Below are 26385 nucleotides of genomic sequence, written 5' to 3'. Positions count from 1 at the left end.
GCATATAAAACCACTTTCATTTTTATTTGGTAAATTTGAAAAAACAGTTTTTAAATGATAAATTCCAGTGTTGTAAAGATTGTTGTAAAATTGTTATGTCATATAATGGAGCATAGAGTGAATTTATATAATCCTATTAAAAATATTTAGTATAAGTTTTACATATAATTGAGTCATTAAAGTATTTATTTAGTAATTTTAGCCCTTGAAATTTATCCTGAGAATTAATACAATATTGCATTATATAGGAAATGATAAAATAAACCCAATTGTCCTATAGCAGGAATGAATGTTTGAATGATATATAATTCTTGAAGAATATTTACTCAAAAACTATGGCATAGACTGTGCGGCAGGAGCAGGGAGTTCTGGGATCAAACCCAGGGCCTTGCGCATGCAGGTTGGGTCCTCTACCACTGAGCTGTGCCTCCAGCACTGAAAAATGCTGTAACAATTTCAGTTCTAAGATATATATTAAGTATGCACAAAGAAAAATTTAGATAGTTATGTTGTGTGATTTTAAATTTTTTTTAGTAAAACTTTGGGAAAATTAGTATATCTATGTTTAGGTGATGTCTTATTTAAGTTAATTGCACAAATGTAGTATTCTTGATATCTTTCCTAGGGACTGTGATGGCTTGCCTCTTTTTTTTTTTTTTTTTGGTACCGGGGATTGAACTTGGGACCTTGTACTTCTGAAGCTGGTGCCAGAACCACTTAGCTAAATCCCCGGCTCCTATGGCTTGCCTCTTTTCTTCTCATGTCTGTCTATAAAAATATTATATGCTTTTGGATTTTTTTTTTCAGAATAGAAATGTACTGTCGTGAACTAACAGAGAGGTTTGAAGATGTTTGGATAGTATCTGGACCTTTGACCTTACCTCAGTTTAAAAGTGATGGAAAGAAGACAGTTACTTATCAGGGAGGGACTTGTAATATTCAGGCTTATGTTATTTGTATGAAATTATTATACCATTCTGTGTTGTACTTATTTTTTTTCCCCAGTACAAGGGATGTTCTGCTTTTTAATATCATTTATTCAACAGTATTTATTGAACATCTATTGGTGTTACAAGCACAGAGAATACAGTGATGGATAAAAAGCAACCATTGACTTCTCCGGAGCTCACAATTCAAAAAGAGGGCCAGGCACGTTAACAATAAACTACGTTGAAGTGTAATACTCTGTAGTTGAGATTAATGTATAGATGAAAAGGACTGATGAACTACTTGTGTGAATTGGAAGGAGGAAATAATGGAGGAGGAAATATTTGAGCTAGACCTTGATAGATAAGTAAAGAGTAAGCTGACTCAGGAGGGGAACATGGCAGTTCCAGAATATGGAACAGTGTGGCCAAGACAATTGTGGTCAACAGCTTGGTTGCAGGATTTATGTGTCATTCATAGAGACTGGAGCTCATGGTATAAGAAAGGAAGGCTGGCAAGGGAAGAAGGATCTCTATGACAGGTAGAACAGGGCCAGCTAATAGATGACTTCGTATTCTAGGTTGAAGGCACTGTAGAGCCATAGGTTTTTTTTTTTATTGGTACATTTTAGGTACACAATATAATGACATTCATCATTGGAAATTTGCACCTTTACATAATCTCTCTTAGTTCTTGTTCTTTCCTCCTTCCCCTGCCCTCCCTTCACCCCTTCATCCCTCCCTATTTACAAAGACTTTGCTTCCATTTTTTCTTTTTCTCATATTAATTCCATTCCCTTCTTTCCTTTTCCCTCCCCCTCCCACTTCTCCTTCCCCTTTGCCCCTTTTCTTCCTATTTCACATTATCTATTATACCTTTTAGTCCTTATTTACACTTTCAGTTTCTCACACTTAAGAAACTATTTGGTATTTACATATGTGTGTCCTATTTCTTTCACTTAAGAGTATCGCCTCAATGTGCATCCATTTAGCTATAAATGTCTCTAATTTCTTATTTTTAATGGCTGAGTAGTACTCCATTCTATTAAAAAACCACATTTTCTTTATCCAGTCTCCAGTTGATGGGCATTTGGGCTGTTTCCAAGTTTTAGCTATTACAAATTGTGCTGCTATGAACATGGGTGTACATATATCACTGTGGTATGATTCTTTTAATTCTTTGGGGAAGATACCCAGCAGGGGAATAGCTGGGTCAAATGGGACTTCCAGTCCTAGTTCTTTGAGGTATCTCCATACTAGTTTCCACAGTGGTTGCACCAGTCTACACTCCCACCAGCCGTGGAGCAGGGTTCCTCTTTCCCCACAGCCTGGCCAGCATTTGTTATTGGTTGATTTCAAGATAGCAGCCATTCTTTTGGGGGTGAGGTGGAATCTCAGTGTTGTTTTCATTTGCATCTCTCTAATGACCAGTGATGTTGAACATTTTTTCATATGTTTATTTTCTATTTCTACTTCTTTGTCTGAGAAATGTCTGTTCATTTCAGATGCCCATTTTTGGATTGGGTCTTTAAATTTGGGAGGTCTGATTTTTTTAAAGTTCTTTATAGATTCGAGATAGAAGACCTTTGTCTGAGGAACAGCAGGTGAAAATTTTTTCCCACATTGTGTGTTGTCTCTTCACACTGATGCTGGTTTCTCTTGCTGTGCAGAAGCTTTTCAGTAAGAAGAGATCCCACTTGTTGATTGTTTTTTTTTTTTTTTTTTGGTACTGGGGATTGAACTCGGGTCCTTGCGCTTGCGCAGCAGGTGGCGAAACCACTGAGCTAAATCCCCGGCCCAACCACTTGTTGATTGTTTATGCTAGTTCACGGGCAATTGAGGTTTTGTTCATAAAATCTTTTCCTACACCAATGTCTTCAAGAGTTCTTCCTAACCTCTGTTCCAGATGGTTCAGTGTTTCTGTTTTAATATTCAGATCTTTAAACCATTTCGATTTTAGTTTAGTGCATGGTGAGAGATATAGGTCTAGTTTTAATCTTTGGCATGTTGAAGCCCAATTTTTCCAGCACCATTTATTAAAGAGGCTATCTTTCCTCCAGTGAGGGTGTTTGGCTCCTTTGTCAAAGATGAGGTGGTTGAGTGTGTCTGGAGTTGTTTCTGCATCTTCTAACCTGTTCCACCGGTCCTCAGGTCTGTTTCTTTGCCAGTACCATGCTGTTTTGATCACAGTAGCTTTGTAGCATAGTTTCAAGTTGGGGGTTGTAGTACCCCCTGCCATGTCTCTGTTACCTAGAATTGCTTTTGCTATTCTAGGTCTCTTTTTGTTCCAAATGAATTTCTGGATTGTTTTTTCAAGGTCCATGAAGTATGCCGCTGGGATTTCAATTGGGATTGGATTGAATCTATATAGCAGTTTTGGAAGTATGGCCACTTTCACTATGTTGATTCTTCCTACCCAGGAGCAGGGGATGTCTTTCCATTTTCTGATATCACCTTCAGTCTCTCTTTTCAGAGTGCTATAGTTTTCAGAGAAGAGGTCTTTGATTTCTTTTATTAGGTTACTTCCTTGGTATTTCAGTTTTTTGGATGCTATTGTGAAAGGAATTGTTTGCCCTATTTCTGTCAGCCATAGGTTTGGTTTAAGCATGGGGAGATGTGACTTGTTTTGGCTTTTACAAAGAGTATTTTGGTGGCAATGTGAAGAAAGGTAGATGAGAAAGGGGGCATCAGTGAAGAGATTAGAGATAGCAAAATGAGTGAGGCCATTACTGCAGTAGGAGTAGGACAGATAAGGGCCTGAACTCAGATATTTGGCATAAGGAAGAGTAGGAGAATGCCGGAGAGACTGACCAAGAATAAATATTTTGGGTGAGGAAGGAGGAAAACAGTGGAACTGCAGTGAGTTGAATAAATGAGAGGCAAAGCTTTTCCTTGAGAAACTTGGATATTTATTTATTTATTGGTACCGAGAATTGAACTCAGGACCTTGTGCTTGCCTGGCAGGCATGATGCCACTGAGCTAAATCCCCGGTGAAACTTGGATTTTTAAAAGATGAAGTTTCTTTTTACATGCCAGATGCTTGAGCAACTTTATAGACTGAGGAAAGAGAGATTAAAGGTGTAAAAGAGTGTAAGGAGCAGTGTGAAAGCTTCTGATGTCGCTGGGGAATTCTTAGGCAACTTACAGAGGAGTGTACCTGAAGGGCAGGTGTTTACCAGAGAAGTGGAATGCTGGCTGTCATCATGGAGAGGCAGCTTGTGGATTCTGCCAAGGTAGTGGTTGAGATGACACACTGTCCCCTACCAGTGGTGGCTAATCTGTGCCACAGCAGGCAGTTTGTTATCATTGAAAGCTCTAAGAGGTTTGCCATCACTGCCCTAATACCATCAGGTCTACATAGGGTAGAGGACAAGGTGCATTGAAGAAGAAGAGGCACCAGAATAAGTCAAAGAGGGATTAAGGGGCTTGGTGGGAAAGTCAGGGAGGTATTAGTATTAGTATTAGAAGGGAATAAGTAGATGATAAATACAGGTTAGGTTAAAGGATTGCTTAAGAAAGTCTGTGATATAATTCTGTAACCTGAAGAACAGATTTAGGAAGACACACAGATTTTGGCTTACACTGTCCTATTTGATTTACACTCAGCCTGTCTGGACCAATGGGCTGCGATGGGTACTTATCTCATACATTTGAATAGGTCCTGATGAATATCCCACTTTTTTCTCACATGAAATTAATTAATCCAAATACCTCTATTTGTTGGGTGGAAGTGATACAAAAGTTGTTTTAAGGGCTGTCATGCCCTCAGGGAATTCCTCAGGAATGCCTTAGGTGTGAAGGAGGCAATTAGTATTTTTTTTTTTTTAATTTTTTATTTATTTATTTTTTTTCTCTTTTTGGTATCGGGGATCGAACTCCGGTCCTTGTGTTTGCGCAGCAGACAGCGAAACCACTGAGCTAAATCCCCAGCCCTTGTATTTTTAAAGTAATCCACTTTAGTTCTCTCTCATTAATTTCTCTCTGATCAACTTGCTAATTTAATTTTAGCATTTTTATAATCTTAGAAGAAAAAATGGCTCCCTGAATTCTCTTATGTTTCAGATGTTAATTATCCTGGGACTTGGTTAAATCTTCTAGTCTTGTCACTGGAAAAGAGTTTCTTTGACTTGTAAACGTGAAACGAATAAGTTGTAGTTTTATATGTGCTTTGTTTTCATAAAATTGAAAGACTGAGATGATTAGTTTACTATGTAGAAAGAAATTTTACACAAAACTTAGAAGGGAAAATTATGCAATAGTTCAGAGCATTTCACTCGTTTTTTGTGTGGATGTTTTCAAATGATATAGTAGAAAATGTACTGTTTCTCTTATATTGGATAGAATTTTTTAAAATGCAGTTTATAAAAATATATCTCCAAGTTCTTTTTGTTGAAAGGGCCTGGAAGTAGTGGCATACTATTAGCAGTGAGCATACCTTGAGACCATATTTTGGTTTCTGAAAAACTGCCTCCTGCTGGATGTGGTGGTACATGCCTATAATCCTAGCTACTTGGAAAACTAGGCCAGGGGAATCACAAGGTCAAGGCCAGCATGGCCAACTTAGCAAGATTCTGTCTCAAAAATAAAATGTAAGGGCTGGGGATTTAGCTCAGTGGTTCCCCCGCCTGCCTCACAAGCGCAAGGTCCTGAGTTCGATCCCCAGTACCAAAACAAAACAAAACAAACAAAAATAAATAAATAAAATGTAATCCCAGCACTCAGGAGGCTGAAGCAGGAGGATTGCTGAGAGTTTGAGGTCAGCCTGGGCTACATAGTGAGTTCAAGCCAGCCGGAACTACATAGCAAAACCCTGTCTCAATAAACCAAAATAAAAATATGATTTAAAAGGACTGGAGTAGTAGCTCAGGGGTAGTGCACTTGATGAGCATTTATGAGACCCTGGGTTTGATCTTCAGCACTCCCTAATAATCTCTTAATCTCTTGCTGAAAGGACTCAGCACTTTAGAGAAATGGCTGATTCTAGGGTTGGCATAGGGAAAGCACAAAATGGGACCTCTTGTGGCAGAAAGTGAGAAAGTATTCAGACCAATGATGCGGACCTGTTAGAGGGACATAGAAAGCAGCTTGAAGGAGCTCACATTTATCATATCTGGGACTGTTTGAATAACAAAATATAGTAGGTTATAAACTTTTGGAATTAAGAATCTATATTCTTAGTATATACATGGGGTGTAAGAAGAAATTCTGCTTAACTGTAGATGTCAAATAGTAAATTTGCAAGAATGAAATTTATGAAAATCGTTTTGCAGCTATAATAGTAATAAATGATTCAGGCAGAAATCAATGGATGCCAAAACTAGTGGCTGGCAGTTTTATGAAGAATAGGGCATTTACTTAGTCTTAAATTACCTTCCTGTAGATAATTCGTTAATCACAAAGTGAGAGATGATCAGTTGGCAGTAGAGAAACACTTTAACCAAGTTACCAGCGTTAATATTGGCAATAATGTGATTTACTGATATGTTATATTTCTTGGTGTAACGTACTCAGAAGGATAAAATGTCAGGCAAACCCTAATTGAGGGACATTTTGTAAAATTGTGCTTTATAAAAGGGACAGGGTCATGTAAAGAAAGGCTGAGAAACCAACTCTTCCTGAGTAATGGAGACTAAATAGTCATGAAAATATGTGTAATGTGATCTTAGACTGGAAACACACAAGTTGCTAAAAAGGCTGTCATTGGGAAAGTTGACTACATTCTCTGATTCTGTGTCTGACTTAAAAAGTTTAGGGAAAATAGAAACAAAAGATGGAGGGGTGAGGGAAGGGAAGGAAAAGGAAGAGAGGGCAGGGGAAAGGGTAAAGCAAACCAAGCAACATGGTCAGAGTAGGTAACTGGGTGAAGAAAGTGTTCTTTGTGCTGTACTTGCAAATTCTGTTTGTAATTCAGAATTTAAACATATATAAAGGCATATCCTTTCTGTATCAGAATTCTTATTACATTGGAATATCTAAAACTATTAAATAGAATTAGCTTGGTTCTCTTAGTTTATCTGTGAATGGCATTCAGGCATTCAGGCATCTTGAAGAGATGTGAGGGACCTGCCCACTGTCCACTGTGTTTAGTATCATAATAATCAGCATCAAGAGTCAGTCAACACAACCCACAATGTGGGAAAAAATCTTCACCTGCTCTTCCTCAGACAAAGGTCTACTATCTTGAATCTATAAAGAACTTAAGAAGATCAGACCTCCCAAATTTAAAGACCCAATTGAAAAATGGGCATCTGAAATGAACAGGCATTTCTCACACAAAGAAGTAGAAATAGCAAATAAATACATGAAAAAATGTTCAACATCACTGGTCTTTCGAGAGATGCAAATGAAAACAATGCTGAGATTCCACTTCACTCCAGAAAGAATGGCTGCTATCATGAAAACCAATAACCAATGCTGGCGGGGCTGTGGGGAAAGAGGAACCCTGCTCCACTGCTGGTGGGAGTGTAGACTGGTGCAACCACTGTGGAAATCAGTATGGAGATACCTCAAAGAACTAGGACTGGAAGTCCCGTTTGACCCTGCTATTCCCCTGCTGGGGATCTTCCCCAAAGAATTAAAAGAATCATACCACAGTGATATATGTGCACCCATGTTCATAGCAGCACAGTTTGTAATAGCTAAAACTTGGAAACAGCCCAAATGCCCATCAGCTGGAGACTGGATCAAGAAAATGTGGGTTGTTTTTATAAAATGGAGTACCACTCAGCCATAAAAAATGAGAAATTAGAGACATTTATAGCTAAGTGGATGCACATTGAGGCAATACTCTTAAGTGAAATAAATAGGACACACATGTGTAAATACCAAATAGTTTCTCTGGTGTGAGAAACTGAAAGTGTAAATAAGGACTAAATGTATAATAGGTAATGTGAAATAGGAAGAAAAGGGGCAAAGGGGAAGGAAATGGGAAGGGTAGGGGAAAGGATAGAAGGGAATGGGATTAATATGAGAAAATGGAAAAATAGGAACAAAATCTGTGTAAATAGGACTGGAGGGGTTGAAGGGAGGGCTGGGCAAGGGTGAAAAATAAGAACCAAGAGAGACTATGTAAAGGTGCAAATTTCCAATGATGAATGTCATTATATTGTATACCTAAAATGTACCAATGATTAGAATGAATAATCGATAATATAAAATAGGAAGAAAAAGTCCAAAGGGGTAGGGGTAGTGGGAGGGGCAGGGGAAAGGAAAGAAGGGAAAGGAAAGAATGATGAGAAATGGAAAAAATGGAAATGAAGTCTTTGTAAATAGGGAAGGGTGGAGGGGGTGAAGGGAGGGCTAGGAATGGGGAAAAAATAAGAACCAAGATGCATTATGTAAAGGTGCAATTCCCAATGAGAAATGTAATTGTGTTGTATACCTACAATGTACCAATAAAAGAATTTAATACAAAAAAAAAAAGAACTAGGACTGGAAGTCCCATTTGCCCCAGCTATTCCCCTGCTGGGTATCTTCCCCAAAGAATTAAAAGAATCATAATATAGTGATATATGTGCACCCATGTTTATAGTGGCACAGTTCGCAATAGCTAAAGCTTGGAAACAGCCCAAATGCCCATCAACTGGAGACTGGATAAAGAAAATGTGGTTTTTAAATAAAATGGAGTACTACTCAGCCATAAAAAATGAGAAACTAGAGACATTTATAGCTAAATGGATGCACATTGAGGCGATATTCTTAAGTGAAATAAATAGGACACACGTGTAATTCCTAATAGTTTCTCTAGTGTGAGAAATGGAAAATGTAAATAAGGACTAAAAGGTATAATAGATAATGTGAAATAGGAGGAAAAAGGGCAGAGGGGAAGGGGAAGTGGGACGGGTAGGGGAAAGGAAAGAAGGGAATGGAATATGAGAAAATGAAAAAATGGAAACAAAGTCTTTGTAAATAGGGAGGGAAGGAGGGGTTTGAAGGGAGGGCAGGGGAATGGGGAAAAAATAAGAACCAAGAGAGATTATGTAAAGGTGCAAATTTCCAATGATGAATGTCATTATATTGTATATCTCAAATGTACCAATAAAATTAATTAATTAAAAAGAAAAGAAGAAAAAAGAGTCAGTCAACATCAGCTTTTTGGCCAGGGATTTAGCTCAGTGGTGTCGTTGCCTGCCTCACAAGCGCAAGGTCTCGAGTTCGATCACTGGTACCAAAAAAAAAGGATCAGCTTCCTGAAGAGTATTCTTTCACTAATAGTCTTGCTTTTTGTTTTTACTACAAAGCCTTAGTGGTGATCTTAGGTCTTTCTTTTCTTGCAGACTCTGGCCTCTGAGCCCCTATCATTAGATTCCCTTGTCTCTATTAAATTATAGGACCTATCTATGCTCACATGGGCAAATCTTTACTTCAGCAAATCTTCGAGTACCTGTCATATGCTACGAAGATATACAAAATGGTGCCAATTATTTTTTCCTTTCTTTCCTGTCTCTTCAACCCAGCATTCATTTCTCATTCTTAATTTCTTCACGTAAACAATTTTTACTAATTCTCTTTTTGATAATTTTGAGTTTCTCTGCCTCCAGTTCTCTTTGTGACCAGTGTGTCTGGAGTTAAGAAATAAAGACAAATAAACATTTTTACTGTTTACATTCTCAGGAACCATCAAAGTGAAAGAACAGAAAAGGAAGCTTCATTTATACTGAAATCAGGGATAAGACACAGCCTATATCAAAGAATTTCATATAATATCTATGAGATAAACTACAATTTAGACCAGATTATAAAAGCATATTAATTTGACATGTTGTCTCTTACCAAAGGCTGAAACTGAGTACTGGAATTAGTAAGGAAGCCCTAAAAAGGGCTCCACCAGAGGGCCACCAGAGAAACTTCCAGTCCCTTACTTGGAATTTATCCCTTTACCTTGGGATAGTAGGAATGGTGGGGTGGGGGTTGTTGTTAAAAGCATATATTTCAGCTGTGTGAGGTGGCACAGGCTGTAACCTTAGCATTCTGGGAGGCTGAAGCAGAAGGATCACAAACTCAAGTCCAGCCTAGGCTACTTAGGTAATTTAGCGAGATCCTATCTCAAATAAAAAATTTAAAAAGGGCTGGGTTGTAGCTCAATGCCAAGGCCCTGGGTTCAGTCCACAGTACATCCCCCACCAAGTATGCATGCAAGCTAGGCTGTGTTCCTACAATTCATGCCACATTCAAAACCTTGTAGCTTTACTTTGATACTTACTGGCATATGGTCCTGGGAAAATAACCTATGTACTTTAGTTCAGTTTTGTCTGCTACTTTAGTTACTTTTTTCTCCTTGCTGAGACAAAATACCACCAACAAACCAAAATTAAAGAAGGAAAGTTTTATTTAGGTCACAGTTTTTAGAGGTTTCAGTCCATAATCAGCTGGCTCCAAGGCAGGGTGGCATGGCAGAAAGGCAGAACATAGCAAAGCAACAGGGACCTTAATAGTGTCTTTTTGCCCCTTTTATTTTACCCAGGCTACTTGGGGGGGGGTAGCACTCACACCCTTAATCCTAGTGCTCTTGAGCCTAGCATTGCACCATGAATCAATTCCAGTGTCACACACTAGATCCAGCCACCTATGACAGCATGAGGCTTTGGGGGAATATCTAAACCCAAGCCATAGCGTCTGTAAAATATGGATACTATTACTATACTATTAAAATATACTATACTATTAAAATACTATTATTTACCTCATTGGGTTGTTAGGATCATTGTTTGTTTGATAACTAGTATGTAGGAAATAGTCAATAAATATTAGCTATTACCTTACTTTGAAGACTGACTGAAGAATGAAGATCGGGGTGTTTTGTGTGTTCTTTAGTGACTGTGCCCATAAACCTGTGATTCCTGAGGTTCTTTGTTTTGTTTTGTTTTTGTACAGAACCTTAGAGATCAGATGCCTTTCTGTTAATTTTAGCAATTTTTTTTTTTTTTGATACTGGGGATCGAACTCAGGACCTTGTGCTTTGTGAGGCAGGCGGTGGAACCACTGAGCTAAATTCCTGGCCCTCATCTGTTAATTTTAAAGAACAATTTTTGTAGTCTTTTAAACAGAGATAATGTGTTTGAAATTATCATATTATATTGAAAGTTATGAAATGACTTTCACTGAATGTCTTGATACTTTTTTCTGCTATCATTGCCAAACTATCTTTTAATGAATCTTGAATTTAAACCCAATAACATTTTTATGATGTAACTATATGTGAATAGTAATGAAAATATATTAAGTTGAAATACATGATTTCATAATGGATTTGAAAAAAGATAATGGAAAGGTATTGCCTCCTACTTGTTCCAGTCCCACTGTCTAGCTTTCTAGTTCTTCTGGTGGTTAATGAGAATAATGAGGGCTAAACTGTACTTTTAAATTTTGATTTTTCAGTAATTAAGAGTTGATTTATTACTATGAAATATATGAAATTTATTTATTTTACTTCTTGCACTGCTCCAATTTCTGTCAGGTACGTTTAGTTTTATTTTTTCTTTTGGCAGACTTTACACCATTTACCTTATGTAATATACTTAAATATTTACTTCTTAATCTATCATTTATATAATGTCAAGGTTTATAGTATTTAGATTTATGTTTGCCAACTGTAGTTTATTCTGGGCTTTGCCTATAGCAGTTTGTAAACTGGGGCTGCCCATGCAGTGTCCAGCCCATAGGGTATTATTTCATTCAACTCGCACAGCATGTTATTTTTGAATTGGTTGGTAATATTTAATGATTGGGGGATTGCTCTCAGATGAATCTAGATTTTATATTCTCTTTAAAAAGTCAGTCAGATTGATCACACTTGGCATATGTTCCCATAAGCATCAATTTGTTAGACGAGAGTATCAGCCTTCTTTTTTTTTTTTTGAGACAGAGTCTTGCTATGTAGTTTAGACTGGCCTCGAGTTCACTATGTAGTCCAGGGTGTGATCCTCCTGCCTCTGCCTCCTGAGTGCTGAGAGATTATAGGTGGGTGGCCCTGTGCCCGGCAGTATCAGCCTTCTTAGATTGAATACACAATCTTCAGTTCAACTTAGTGCTCGCCCTACCTATTCATACATTTATAATTACTCTAGCCCTTGCTGGTTCTTAAGTTTGTAATCCTGGCTCTATTGAAAATACAAAATCAAGATTTGTGGTATTATGAGTAAGTATTGTTTTGGACCTGCAAAGAAGTAGATATAATTCTGTATCAAGTCTGTGCCACTGAAGAGATCAGTATTACAATAAACATGGAAAAAAATGAGATGTGGGAGGTAAAGGTATAATTATTATATATTTTTTATTTGAATTTTAAAAATTATTATATTTAAAAATGTAATAGGAGGGCCAGGGATTTAGCTCAGTGACACCATGCCTGCCTTGCAAGTGCAAGGTCCTGAGTTCAATCCCCAGTACCGCAAAAAAAAAAAAAAAAAAAAAAAAAAAAAAGTTAAAAAATGTAATAGGGGCCGGAGATTTAGCTCAGTGGTTCGCTGCCTGCCTCAAAAGCGCAAGGTCCCGAGTTTTTGTTTTTTTTGGAACCGGGGATCAAACTAGAGCTAAATCCCCGGCCAAGGTCCTGAGTTTGATCTCCGGTACCAAAACAAAACAAAACAAAATAAAAATGTAATAATATGCTTTACTTTCTAATTCAGATCATTTAACCTCATTATCATACTCTTTCATAGAGGTAAATCAGTTGCTGCTTTTGGTACTGGGGATCGAACTCGAGACCTTGTGCTTGCAAGAAAGGTGGCAGAACCACTGAGCTAAGTTCCATGCCCAATCAGTTTTTTTTTTTTAAGACATAACATAATTCTTGGAGCCCTCTGACTTTCTGTTCTACTTTTCTCTCTTATCTCTTTTCTCCTTTCTTCCTCCTCTTCCCTCTTTTTATTCAACAGTTTTTTTTTGATATGGGTTTTGCTATGTCGCCCAGGCTGATCTTGATCTTGTAGGGTCAAATGATCCTTCTGCCTCAGCCTCCCTAATAGCTGCGACCACAGGTGCACACCACCACGGCTATTCATTCAACACATTTTTATTAAGTTTTGCTATGTGCTTGGTGCTGATTTGGTGGTTTTTGATACAGCAATGAACAAGGCAGGCAAAGCATGCCCTAACAGAGCTTATGTCATTGTAGAGGAGCCACACATAAAAAGATGACTTGTTGAAAAATAAAAAATGGCAAAGGATTGTCGTGGGGGTGAGAAAGACAGGATAGGCCATTTAGGAGACAAGACTAAGCAGAGCCTAAGTGAGATGAGGGCCAGCTGGATGAACAGTTTCCCAGCCAGGGGAGCCGGCATGTCCAGAGACCAGGGTGAGACTGAACAGTTTTGCTCATGTGCACCTCAGAGGGAGGCATTAGGAAGAAGTTGGAGTGTATTGAGCTGGGATGCTCTTGCAGGGTTTTGATCAGCATAGTGGCTAATCTAGGTTAAATTTTTAATCTTTTTTTTTTTTTTTTTTTTGTACCAGGGATTGAACTTGGGACCTTGCACTTGTGAGGCAGGTGGCAGAACCACTGAGCTAAATCCCTGACCCTCTAGGTTACATTTTTAAAGACCACTCTGGGTGTTTGTTAAGTAGAACCAAAAGGACCAGTAGGAGGCCGTTATTGTTTTCTCTAAATGAAAACAGTAACTTGAATGGGTGGTGGTGGTAGAAATGGTGAGGTATGGTCTGATTTAAGATGTGCTTTGAAGGTGGAACTGAAGGGACTTCCTGATGGTGGACTGTGGAGTGGGAGGAGAAGAGTTGAGGATAATATTTACATTTTCAGTCTGACATGAGGAAGGCAGAGAGGAGCAGGATTAGAGGCTGGAAATTTGGGGTTCTGTTTTAGCTGTGAGGTTTTTCCGATGTCCAAATTTGACATTATTTGACGTCCAAATGGAGATGTTGAGTAGGCTGGATATGAATTTGGATCTCAGAGGAGAGGGAGTAGAGATTGTCTTCAAAGTGGTGAGCACACAAGGATGTGTAAAGCTAGAGTGAGATCCTACATGAGAATAGACAAGAGCACTGCACCCTGGAGCACTTGGACATTTGAGGTCAGTGAAAGAGTCAGAGGGGTAGCCTGTAAGGTGGGAGTGTAATCACAGGAGCATGGCATCCCGGATGGAGTTTCAAGAAGGAAGGATGAGTTGAGAGCTGATCATTGGCGAACTCAGCCTTCGCTTTCAGTCAGCAGTATGGCTGTCATTTTGTGTGTTTTCATTATCTTCCTAGCTTAGGTACACTTTATATTAAATTCCTCTTCTCCATTTTTCTTTATTTCTTGTGGTGAAGTACATCCTCAAAAAATTGTTTTGAAAGAGTCAGTAGATGGTAAACTTTCCGAGTCCTTGCTTGTCTGAAAGTGTTCTAAAACTTGGTAATGGGGCTCCAAAGTTAACTTGTATGACAAGCTCCTGGGGGCAGTTTGTGTATGCCATTGGGTTTGAGAGCCATTGCTTTAGAGATTATCTTCCTAGACTCCTCCTGAGGGCAGAACGAAGGCTGCCAATAATTCTACCGATGGAATTTTTAGTCCCAGTCCTTGACTTTTGACACCCTTTACTCATGGACATTGCTTCAGGAATGTAAAGAATCTGAGCTTTGGCGCCTTCTTTTTTTTTTTTTATGTTAACAGTGTCATCACATTTGTCTTTCATGTTCCAGAAATACATGGTGATTCCTTGTCTACTAATGCACTCTTCTGTCATTCTCAGCACTTGCATGAATGTGTTTGGTTCTGTTCCTTATTAATGCCATTTCTTTGCAAAACCCCGTGCTCAGGTAGCCTTCCTGAACTGGAAACCCACTTTAATCTTTATTCATTAGTTTTTTTGCAAAGCAAGTTAATATCTTCTAACATGTTATTTGGAAATAATTTCATATTTATAGAAATGTTATAAGAACAAAATAAAGACCTCCCCTATTTCTTTCACCTAGCTTCAGTAGTTGTAGACACTTGCCACACTTGTTCCCCCCGCCATATAGATACATATACCTATTTTTTATTATTTTCTGAACTATTTGAGAGTTAGTTGCAGACACTTTGTCCCATTCCTCCTAAATACTCCATTCTTTCACATAACCATAATAATTATCAGATTCATGAAATTTGACATAATAATAATATCTAGTATAAGTCCATATTTTAGTTTTACCGGTTACCCTCTAAATGTCTTTTTTGAAGACCTTTTTGCTCATCTGATATCCAATTCAGGATTGTTCATTGATTCCCTTGTCACATCTCTGTATCTCCTTTTTTTTCTTTCTGATTTTACTGATTTATTTTTATTATTATTTTTAATATGAATACATAAAATATGCATATTTGTATGGTACCATGTGGTGGGTTAGATTTTAGAGAGGCTTGGATGCCAGGCATTTTTTAGGTTTTTTTCCCCATTAACTTTATTGGTACATTTTGGGTATACAATACAGTTACATTCATCATTGGGATCTTGTACCATTACATGAGTCTCTTGGTTCTTATTTTTTTTTCCCCTTCCCTTGCCCTCCCTTCACCCCCTCCACCCTTCCCTATTTGCAAAGACCTTGTTTCAATTTTTTTCCTCTTCTCATATTTTTTCCTTTCCCTTTTTTCCCTTCCCCTACCCCTCCCAATTCCCCTGCTCTTTTAGACCTTTTCTTCCTGTTATACAATATCAGTTATACATTTTTAAAATTACGATATTAAGATCTAGGAGACATTACCACAGATTTTACAGAATTTAAAAGGATATAGAAAGCATATTACAAAAATCTTTTTTGAATATCTCCTTTAATAGGAACATTTTTGTTGAGTGCAGGTGAGCTACTCTGTAGTATGTCCTTCAGGTTGGATTGTTAGTTTTCTCCTGGTGGATGATATTTTCGGCAGAACATCACAGAGGTGGTCTTACGTCTCACATGAGGAGGAGGCGTGTGTGCCAGTTTGTCCTATTACTGAGGGTACATTTCTTCTCCATTTCCCTCTTGAGATTAATAAATAATGTGTGAAACACTTTGAGACCATGCTCAACTCTCACTCAGTAGTTTGAGCATCCGTTGGTGGTTCTTGTCTGAATTAGTTGTTGCTCCGGTGCTTGACAAAGGATGATTTTCTAATTCTTATTTCTCCTACCACTCCTAGATCTCCTTCTTCTAATTTGTTATCATTGTAGATGCCTGGATTCTTGATTTTATTCAGTGAATGTTAATCAGTTTGTTGTGATTATTCATGTTGATGCTCAGATTGCCCAGATTTGGTCACTGGCATCCCCTTCAAGTTATCTTCTGTGTTCTTTTGCCTCATCAGCTTTTTAATTTTTAGTATTTCCTACTTTCTGGCATAAGGCTATGTTTCAGGCTCATCTTGGCCAAACTCTGGCATGAGCCAGTTCTCTAAGGAGCCCTGTGTTCCTCTTAGTGTCGACTGATATTTGGAAACCAAGATCTAGACAGTAAGTTGCCTTGAGAGTGCTGCTGTTTGGCTTATCATGTGTATTCACCACATTTATTTTTAGCTTTTTAAAAGAGAGAGAGAGAGAGCCCCAAGGAGCATTGTATGCATGCATTCTCTTGCCTTTAGTGGTCCCTACCAGGAAGGTCTTTCCTTCCCGTTTTCTGTGGTCCTGTTTTTGTTTGTTTGTTTGTTTGTTTTTTCCAGTACTGGGTATCAAACTCAGGACCTTGAGCTTGCAAGGCAGGTGGCGACACCACTGAGCTAAATCCCTGGCCCTCCTATGTTTTTTTGAGAAGGGTGAGGATGTACAGACCCTGGTCATGAAGAAGGCAGAGATCTCTGTTGTATGTTATGTGTGGGTATATAAAGTTGAATGTTAACAATAATCCATATCCCTGGAGAGTCATAGCATGTTTTATTTTTTGCTCAGAAGCACATCAAAATGACTTTTTTCACTAACAAGTTTTTCTTTTTCTTTTTTTTTGTACCGGAGATAGAACTCGGGTCCTCGCGCTTGCACAGCAGGCGGTGAAACCACTGAGCTAAATCCCCAGCAAGTTTTTCTATAATAATGTAGCTTTTGTTAGATTTGGCATTTTTTTTTTAGGCCAACCTCGAAGTAGAATTTTAAACCTAAAAATCTTTAGTGTATTTGTTAGCGGCAAAGCAATATATGGTCTGTTAGTACTTAAATTAACAAAATTGTCTTGAAGTTCTTGCCATTTAAAAATTTTAAATGGGACCCAAATTTTATATGTATGTGCACTCACATATATGACTCAAAAGTCTGCGGTAAAGGGATTGCTGTGCTCTTCATATACAGTATACATTTATAAACTCTTATTAAGGAAAGGGGAAGCCTACACAAGGGGAAGAGCTAGGCAAAGGTAGTGTGTGTGCTGAAGAACAGTGAGTTAGAGTATTCACATGGGGGAGATAAAAACAGAAGGAAAGGTCTGTGCTGGTAACAGAAACCTTGAGTGCCCAGCTAAAATATTTAGGCCATTCTCTAGCAAGCAGGGCCTTTAAAAAGTAGGCAGTTCATAGTAAAACATGCAGATAAAAAAGTATGTCCTTTTCTGATGGTGAGAATAGTAACAGCATTGCACAGCCCTAGAGATCAGTTTGTTCCTCTCAAGAACAAATAATTTGAACCGTGAATTCCTGTCTCCAAGGGAATGCCTTGCAATTATGCTTGGAAAGGGTTTTGTCTTCTTGTTTAGCCATTTCCTGTTTACTGCTTATTTACAGCTATACCCTAAGCCTTACTTTAGGAGAATATACCCAGTGAAAATGAATATTTATTCAGTTTTTATCCAGGCAGTGAGTGAATTGTGTCTTACTCAGGCGCTGGAACCCTTTCAGAGACAAGGAAACTGAGCCTTGGAGGGGTCAAGTTTGAGTAATGTAGCTAGCAGTCATCAAGGGGGAGATCCAAACATGGGCCTTGCCACCTTTTACGACAGTCACCAGTCATTCATAACATTGATCTATGAGGCTCTCAAAAGTCTACAATAAAAGGACTCCTGTGGTCTTGATGTACAAAAGCTTCAGGCCAGCAGGTAATAAAAGATGATGTGGATGGAGAGCAATTACAAGTAATATTTGCTAGCATGCAGAAATAGCAGAAAATGGGCCATGAGGAAGATTCCTTAGAGCCAGGCAGAAGTGTCTGTTAGAATATGTAGGAGAGAATCGCAGCATCGTAGGACTCGAGTGAATGTGAGCCTAAGGGAAGAGGAGTAGCAGTGACTTTATCAGAAGTGAGTCATCTGACAGCTCTAATCAGACTCACCCCTTTATTATAGCTGAGGTCATCCATGTGCTTTCTCTGATGTGCCTGTTTTGAGAAGAGATTGATTCCAGACAAGCGAAACATACCTGAAGATTCTGGTGTGGACATTAGAAATGACCTGATGAGAAAGTGAGCCACAGATTTTACAGCATGGTGGTGGTGGTAATGTTAGAAGTGTTTGACAGTCTATATCCTTCATCTCTAGCAACAGTGCTCATATTTCTACCGATACCTTTAGAGGGGGAATAAATTGAAAACTTGCCCCAGGAATCTTCAGGCATAATGTGATGGATATAAAGGAGTTTTTTTTTAAGTCTCCTATTTTATATTTAGGAAAAACTTTTGTTTATTTGCATATCTGCCTTAGTTGTAAAATAAATGACTGTTTTTCTCCTTACCCCCACCCTATCCCTTCCAGGACAGCCAACAGTCTGAGAAGAGGGTGCTTATTCGGCTTCCAGGGTTTGAGCTGCCTCACTGGCACCTGCTGAGGCTGCTGATAATACGAGAGTAACCACACTCCTGGTGACTTTTCTCTACCTGATGGCTCCCTCTTGTTTCCTTCTGGCTTCTCAAATATAAATTCCCGATTTACCAAACTCCCATGGTTTCTTTCACTTGATTGGCATGATTGTGAAAGGGCTTGTTGTCTTGATGTGTCTCAGCATTTTTATTTTTTGGAATTTCCTTTTTTGTCTCACTTGGGGAATGTCACCAAATATTGTCTATCTGATTCTAACAGGAACTTATTTTTTTCTCAAGATGCTACTTGATATTTCTTTCAAGGGACAGTAACCGTACATGTGATATTAAAAATGGTGTGCTTAGCCTGGATATTGCTTCTTGCCATCCTCTTCTGGGGGTAGAGGTGGAAGTAAATTATTATTTATGTCTCTTGGATGTAAGAAAACAAGCTCAGGCCAGCATGTGAGAGAGCTGACTTCAGGTCACAAATGAGCACTGGCTTAGAGTTGTTACATAGATTGTATTTTCTAGTCATCCCAGAGGATTTCCCATTTTGGTTGCAGTCTTGAGAAGAGTTTGGTGCTCTTGGGTAATCTAACAGCCGCAAAAGTTTCCTCTGTAAAGTGTTTTTATTCCTAAATCTCATGTGAAAGGGTTGTTGCTGATGTGTTGATACTAAAGATTTGTTTAGGTTAAGCCCCAGAAGGCTTTATTTGGGCATTATTTGTGCCTAATTTAATTTCTTCTCCTGAAACCCATTTCAGCCTCTCACTGTTGTAATCTTCCTTGATGCCATGTTTTCCCATTGTCCCGCTGCAACACCTTTTTTTTTTTTTTAAGTTGGTGTCCTGTCTTTTGAATGACATCTACCACAAAAAATACCTTTTTCCTAGGTCTTGCATATTTTAAAGTCTTTTGTTTTTAAGCTGACCTATCATTGTGTCCTCCTGTCAATCTGCCCAATAGGGAGCAGCAAGATTGCAGTTGCCTATTTTCTAAATAAAGAAACAAAACACGGGCATTCCTGACTTCAGCTGAATGGAAAAGCCAGGTCTAGGAACATTTTCTGGAAGTCTTCCAATTTTCTCAAAAGTGGAAAAAATGTATTATGTAGATTGAATGACCTATAAAGATGATAGCCCTAAAATATTTTAAGGTTGAATTTTGTTTTAAGTCTTAAATTGAAAGAAACAGTGGGTTTGCTGGATTTCTAAATAAGACTGATTCCTGTTTTAGACATGTTAAAGATGTTTGTTTCCTGAGAACAAAGCTGACTGAATCACACAAGAGGTAGTGAGTAGCTAAAGTTTTTGTTTTCCACTTATTTTTGGTGATAGTATTTTACTCCTCTTTGAAATATCCTAAGAAGGTCATGTCTGAAAAGATTACACTCTGTGGTTCCTAGTAGGAATTTCAGTGTCAGTGAAGTTTCTTCAAAGTAGTCATGGGCTGGGAGTAAAGCTCAGTAGTACAGCATGTGCTTAGCATGGCCAAGGACTTGGATTCAATTCCCACTACCACCAAACAGACAGACAGACTTAAAATATACATTTCAGTGCAGTAAGCTATGGAACTTAAAGTGTCAAACTTCTTTATTTTTGGCTGGAATTTAATTAATTTCATTAGGAGCTCTTGTTGGCAGCAAATGGGCATGACCAGTTAATTATTCCTGAAAATTACTGTACAAGGAGTTCAGGAGGAGAGCAATTACCCAAGTGAATGGTGTGGAAGGCTCATGGTCTGAGAGCTGTGAGACAGTGCTGAGAAATGCTCACAAGGTGGCGCCAAGAGTTTGCTTAACTGTTGGGTCCCCAGCTGGCACCTGGAGCCCTTGAAGCCCAGTTCAGCCTTGTGAACTGTGGTTCGCTTGTTATACCCTCTGTTCTGGTCCCAGTCTTTCCAGAGCCTTCTTAGTGCTGTTATCTGTTCTGTGTATTGGTGTCTATCTATGGTCTGCCTGCGGGGAAAGCTGTGGTTATTGACTACCTCTAGATGATAGGGCCTCAAGAGCGGGCAGATTGCACTCCTTTCTGCATTTCCTTTCCATCAGTTCCAGATACAGGGTCTCTGCATTTCATTGTTGAGTTAGCATGTGTGGATGATCTGTGGGCTGCTGTGCCCTTCCATAGGGCTTATCTTCAGTGTATGTTTGCTTAATGACTATGCATATGTTCTTAGCTGCATGCATGACTTTTTGGAATGAATATTTTGTGCCTGTAGTTTGTGTAATTTCATAAATCTCCTCCTGCATGAAAGCAGTCAACTCAGAGATAGTTCGTTACAGAAAGCCTTCCTGAGGTGGGTCTTCCCTTCAGGCCTGCAGTTGGGCAGGGTAGTGGGAGGTCTGCATGAGAGATAGCAGATGGCTGTGGAGTTCCCAGGCTCTATGCCACATAGGTAGGAGTTTGAGAACAGCAGAAAGAATCTGCTTTATCGTTCTCATTTCTCTGCCTCCTTTGGGTTCCCAACAGGGAATCATCCAGTTGGCAGGGCTGTGTGACCCGGAAGGGAAACGTGCTCTTACCAGAGAGGGGCAGAAGTGCCATGAGCATAGTTTAGTTGGCTTATATCATTTACTGGGGACCATTAAGTAAGTGGATGTTCAGTTTTTCTTTTTTAGACAACAGATAAGGGATTCAAGGCTTTCAACTTCCTACTGGAAGGAATTTGAAAAGCTTTCATAATAATGTTATCTCATTAATATCCCCGTAAACAGCTAGTCATCTTCTTGGCCTGACCCTCGCTCTGGCTTCTTCACTGTGTGGATGCCTTTCCAGAGTGTTTGATTTGGCAACATATTCAGAAGCTCTGTGTTTGATAGCCCAAAAGTGTGCAAAACTCTGAGCAAAAGCATTTGGATTTACTTAATTTAAAAAATGAGCCACCATCCAGGTGATACCAGAAGTAGTGTTGTTGTGATGTCTGACTTCTTCTCCCAAAGCTGTTTGTTTAGATCCCTAATGAGTTTGGTAAACCATGGCCATATTTTTATTTCTGGACCTGGGAGTACCCAGTCTAGCAGTTCTGACCTTTCAGTGTTTAGAGAAACAGAGATTCTGATTATCAGATGAAAAGAAAACGACAGCTTTTCTTGTCCGTTGAAACCAGGACTCACTCATGGTAACCCTTTGTCCATTGCCCTACAAACAGAGCAGAGACTGTGACTCTTACTCTTTGGGGTGGCATTATTTTAAAGAATATGATCAGAAATGACCTGTTAGATACTCCTCTTCTCTGTGAGTCTTTATTTTCAGTTCTTACCTTTGGCAGTTGAATTTTAATTCATTGGGATATGGTGAAGTAGCTTATCAGAGCATCTTTAGAAATATATCTAGTAAATTTTTTGATGAAAAATTTGGGAGCTGCTCACACAAATCAGCATCACTAATATGGCTGCTTTGTTTTTAGGTGATTGGAGAGGACAATGTGGCAGTCCCCTCACATCTTTATAAGGTGATTCTGGCTCGCAGAAGCCCAGAGTCTACTGAACCGCTGGCCCTGGGGGCCTTTGTGGTGCCCAATGAAGCCATTGGCTTCCAGCCTCAGTTAACTGAATTCCAAGTGAGCCTCCAGGACCTTGAGAAGCTGACAGGACTGGTGTTTTTCCCTCACTTGGACAGAACTAGCAATGTGAGGAATATCTGCACAGTGGACACCTGTAAGCTCCTGGATTTCCAGGAATTCACTCTGTACCTGAGCACAAGAAAGATTGAGGGAGCCCATTCCATGCATAGGCTGGAAAAAGTCATGGAAAATTTGAAGAATGCAGGGATTGAACCAGATGATTACTTTCTGAGTTGCTATGAGAAGAAACTAGAAGAACTCAAAGCCAAGGAACAGCTGGGAACCCAGACAAGAAAGCCATTCTAATTACCTCAGAAGATAAGTGCTGATCCGCTATAAGGAAGCAGGCATGCCCCCTCCAGGCTCATGTGTTTTAGTGGCTTTGCTTTAAAGAAATGATGGAATCCTAAATTTGAGACTAAAATTCCCTCTGAACAATGAATGATCTACAATTATTGTGTCAGTTTTCTTTCTTTCTTTCTTTCTTTTCTTTCTTTCTTTCTTTCTTTCTGTCTGTCTGTCTGTCTTTCTTTCTTTCTTTCTTTCTTTCTTTCTTTCTTTCTTTCTTTCTTTCTTTCTTTCTTTCTTAGCTTGGGGACTAATTAGTAAGGAAGCAGTTACATCTGCAGATGGAGAGCTGATCTTGTGTCAAGTTTACAAGAGGACTATGTTCCCAAGATGGTGCTACATTTATGTCCCTCTGGATAGTTTGTGAAGGAAGGCACTGTTTATTTGTATGCCTCCAAACCATACAGTGTCTTTGATATATCTGTCTGCTGAGCTTCTTGGAGCTTGGTATTGTATGGTTTTTTTCCCCTAGGATATGATTAGCTTTTAGAAATCTTCCATTATCCTGCCCAAGTACAGAATAGAGTATAATTTATTTCTTCTCTCATGAACCTGCTGTTCCTCCACTTCTATATGTCCAGAAGCACCCAACAGCTGTGTTTTCTGCTCATTGTGTTTTTACACACTAAGCTCACTGCTTTACTCGTATTGTCCTGTAGTGACCCCTCTGGGGTAAATACACTTTCTATTTTACCTGTGAGGAAACTGAAGCTCAGAGAGCTTCGTATCTTGCCTGTGGAATTCTCCTTTCCAAGGAAGTCACCTGCAAAATGTGGGTACACAGGGCTAAGAGAAGCAAGACAGAAAGTTCAAGTTTTCCATCTGTGGGCCTCGGGTAAGAAGAGTCTGGGGGGTTTTTTTGTTTTTTTTTTTTCGCTACATGAGCTAAAGGGACTTCAATGTCTTCTGACTTGAACCTTCCTTAGGTCTTGAAAAGAATCAAAGCAAGTGTATGAAAGTTAGAGGACGATGCTTTTTGAGGTTTATGAGAATCTCTGCTTGGTTACAGGGGGACAGTTGTTTTAGTAATTGTATGGTGCCAATGTGCTGTATTCCTTGTTCCCTCTGTGCCTGTGGTCCACTTGGGTAGCACAGAGCAGGTGGAGCCTGGGCCTAAAGCTGAAAGGACTGTTAGCATCCATGGGGTAAAGGGCAGCTGTTTTTCTGAAGCAGATCTCTGGAGTTGGGTTGACCCGGAGTCCTTTTGTGGGGTAGCATAACAGGGACAATAAAATATCCTGGGGACACAGACTCATTGAAATCTGTCATATCACTGCAGTCTGTCTAAGTGGTGACAAAAGAATAATTTATTTGTAATGTCTTGGTGTTTGTCTCTGATAGAAATGTCAAGGCTTTAAGATAGTGATGAGAAGATAATGATTTACTTTGCTCTGCTCCTTTCTTTGAGTAAAAAGGAAAAGTTGGGAGGTAGAACGTGTAGTCTTATTAATGTTGTTCTGTTTTGTCATACTCTTCCCCATTAACTTGTGCTGGTCCTTCTCACAACCAAAATGTCACTGTGACCAAAAAATCTGGTCCTTTCTCTCCTCAGTGGAGAGGTGATGGTGGGGCCTGAGTGTTTCTCTAGGAGCCTGAGGGCATAGCTCCAAGGGATGAGTCCTAGGCACCTGCTGTGCATCTCTACAGCCAGCCTGAGTAAGAGTGGCCTTGTCCTGCCACTGTGCTCGGATCTATCTGCCCCTTGTCTGCTGCAGCCTGAGCTCTTCTCATGCCTGCCTCTCTTCCTAGATGGCAGAGATGAGTAAGTTAAAGTACCTGAGGATTTTATCTCTTATGAAATATACCACCTGGTCATTGTAAAAAGTAGAGCTAAGAGCTTGTCATGCACAAAGGCCTCATTTTTATATGCAGTATTTTGTTGGTCTGTAACAGTGATGGTTGAATTACAGTCTGAACACTTTCATTATGAGTCCCCCCCCAAGCAAACTTTGTGTGTAATATTGGGTGGAGCTTGGAATTTTCCTCTGGATCAGGTCACTTCAGCACCCCCCGCCCCAATGTGGCTGTCAAGGGCAGCAGATCTCTGCACCTCTCCCCAGCAATCATTGTGTCCCTCTGTTAGAAAAACATATCATTACCAACCAGATCTGAGCAGGTCTCCATCCCTTAGTACGGGCTGAGTCCTGGTAGCCTTGTGTGCTGTTACTCTCCTGCTGAGAGGGAGGGCTCTGCTGTGGGAAGCCCCATCTGTGGGTGAGGGGCTTACTCCCTAATGTTTCTCCCCCTGCAGAGATAAACTCTTTGGTCTGTGGGTTGAAGCCGTTTGATCAAGTTTGTATGTAGCAAGAGTGGACCTTAAACAGGTTGCAAAGGTTAGGTGAATGGGTCTGTTAGCCTTTAAATACCTGCTAACATTTCACCCTCATACCTTCAAGCAGACTTCTGTCCCTCCCTTAGGCCTTTGATTAGAGCCCAGTAGGACAGGCAGCCTGATCTGAAGGGAATGAGTTCCTGCAGAGCCAGACACAGCTTGCAGCCCTATACTTGGACTGAGCCTGAGTGTTGCCTGTCCCCTGTGTCCCCTGGCCTTTCCTTGTGTGTGTCATTGACATCAACTCCGTGGATCACAGACTTCCCATTAGCAGTCCCCCCCAACCCTGCCCTGGAGTCTGCTCTCTGTCCCTGATCAGCCCTCCGTCCTGACTGTGCACCCTTCCTTCGAGGCCCTGCTGACAACCTCCACCTGCTGCCCAGTTCCCCCTGGTTGAGCTGGTCAGGGCTGGCCTCCATCTGGCCTGGTTTCTTCAGTGTCATCATCTGGGGTTGTCTGGGGTTGTCCTTTTCTTTTTTGGTACCAGGGATTGAACTCAGGTCCTTGTGCTTGCAAGGCAGGAGGCGGAACCACTGAGCTAAATCCCTGGCCCTGGTTGTCCTTTTTTTAAATTTTAGCCCCACCTTTGAGAACCAACCTTCAGAAAGTGCCTTTAAAAAAAAAAAATTTGAAGATTGAACCTGGGGTCTGTATACTGAGTTAACATCCTCAGCCCTTTTTATTTTCCATTTTGAGACAGGTTCTTACTAAGTTGCCCAAGTGGAACTTGAACTTCTGATCCTCCTGCCTCAGCCTCCTGAGTACTGGGACTACAGGCATGGGCCATTGCTTCTGGCTAGGAACTGCCCTTTGATGTGGGGCATTGTAATAAAGGGCAGTGGGATGTGATGATCGTAAATCATCTTTTCTTGAGGTCCTGAACGTGCCAAAGTGGTCTGTCCGGGGCAGGTCAGCCCCAGAGTGCAGAGTACCCATAGGGGTCGCTGTGGCCTGAAGTCAGACCAGAAGATGCAGCCTTAGCTGTGGCAGTGCCTCAATGTAGAACTGGCAGCTCTTCAACCATGAAGAACATGAGTCTTTGTTGCCAGGCTGCAGGCTCTCGGGCCAGATGGAGGAGCAGAGGTTATTCCCATCCAGTTAGCCTCGTGTTTGGCTCACACTAAAATAGTCTAGTAGCTTGACCTCCCCTATTACCTGTTACCCTTCTCCCCAGTATTTGTCTCATTTGCTTTCTTTTTTTTCTCGAGCTATTTAAAAGTAATTTGTTGTTAAAAAGCAATCTCTATTAAAATTTAACTAAGGGGATCCAAAAGACCTCTTATACATTTTAAAAATTCAAGTTTAAGTGAAATAAATCAGATGGACAAGCTTAAATATTGCATAGTTTCTCTTATATGAGAAACCTGAAGTACAAATAAATTAAAAGAGCAAAATGAGAGGAGGACCAAAGGATGGAGGGAGGGGGGAGGAAGAAGAGAGGAAAGGGATGAAAAAAGAATTAAGTTGTGTACGTTTACCAACTCCTGTGATTAATGTAATCATTATTGTAAACAAGTACTAATAAAACATTTTAAAAATTCA

The 26385-nt window shown here is 39.7% G+C and overlaps 1 protein-coding gene across 8 annotated transcripts in view; it reads left to right on the top strand.

The window, feature by feature from the left end:
• The window catches only part of Exog (exo/endonuclease G), a 35232-nt gene extending 8847 nt beyond the window's left edge, over positions 1–26385 (top strand). For 3 of the 8 annotated variants that reach the window (XM_087216555.1, XM_087216557.1, XM_087216577.1), the window contains 2 exons: positions 808–923; positions 22009–26385. In XM_087216555.1, the coding sequence (XP_087072681.1) occupies positions 808–923; positions 22009–22469 (577 nt within the window). In that variant the 3' untranslated portion in view covers positions 22470–26385. Of the gene's footprint in view, positions 1–807; positions 924–18147; positions 18734–22007 lie in introns of those variants that run through there. The other 5 variants (XR_015453227.1, XR_015453229.1, XR_015453224.1 and 2 more) reach the window with 5 other exon arrangements.

The sequence above is a fragment of the Heterocephalus glaber genome, unplaced genomic scaffold (assembly GCF_053883595.1).
Source record: "Heterocephalus glaber isolate CG9 unplaced genomic scaffold, H.glaber_assembly_v1.0 deba00000122, whole genome shotgun sequence".
In the NCBI taxonomy this organism is placed as follows: Eukaryota; Metazoa; Chordata; class Mammalia; order Rodentia; family Bathyergidae; genus Heterocephalus; species Heterocephalus glaber.
This window is presented reverse-complemented; position numbering and strand designations above follow the sequence as displayed.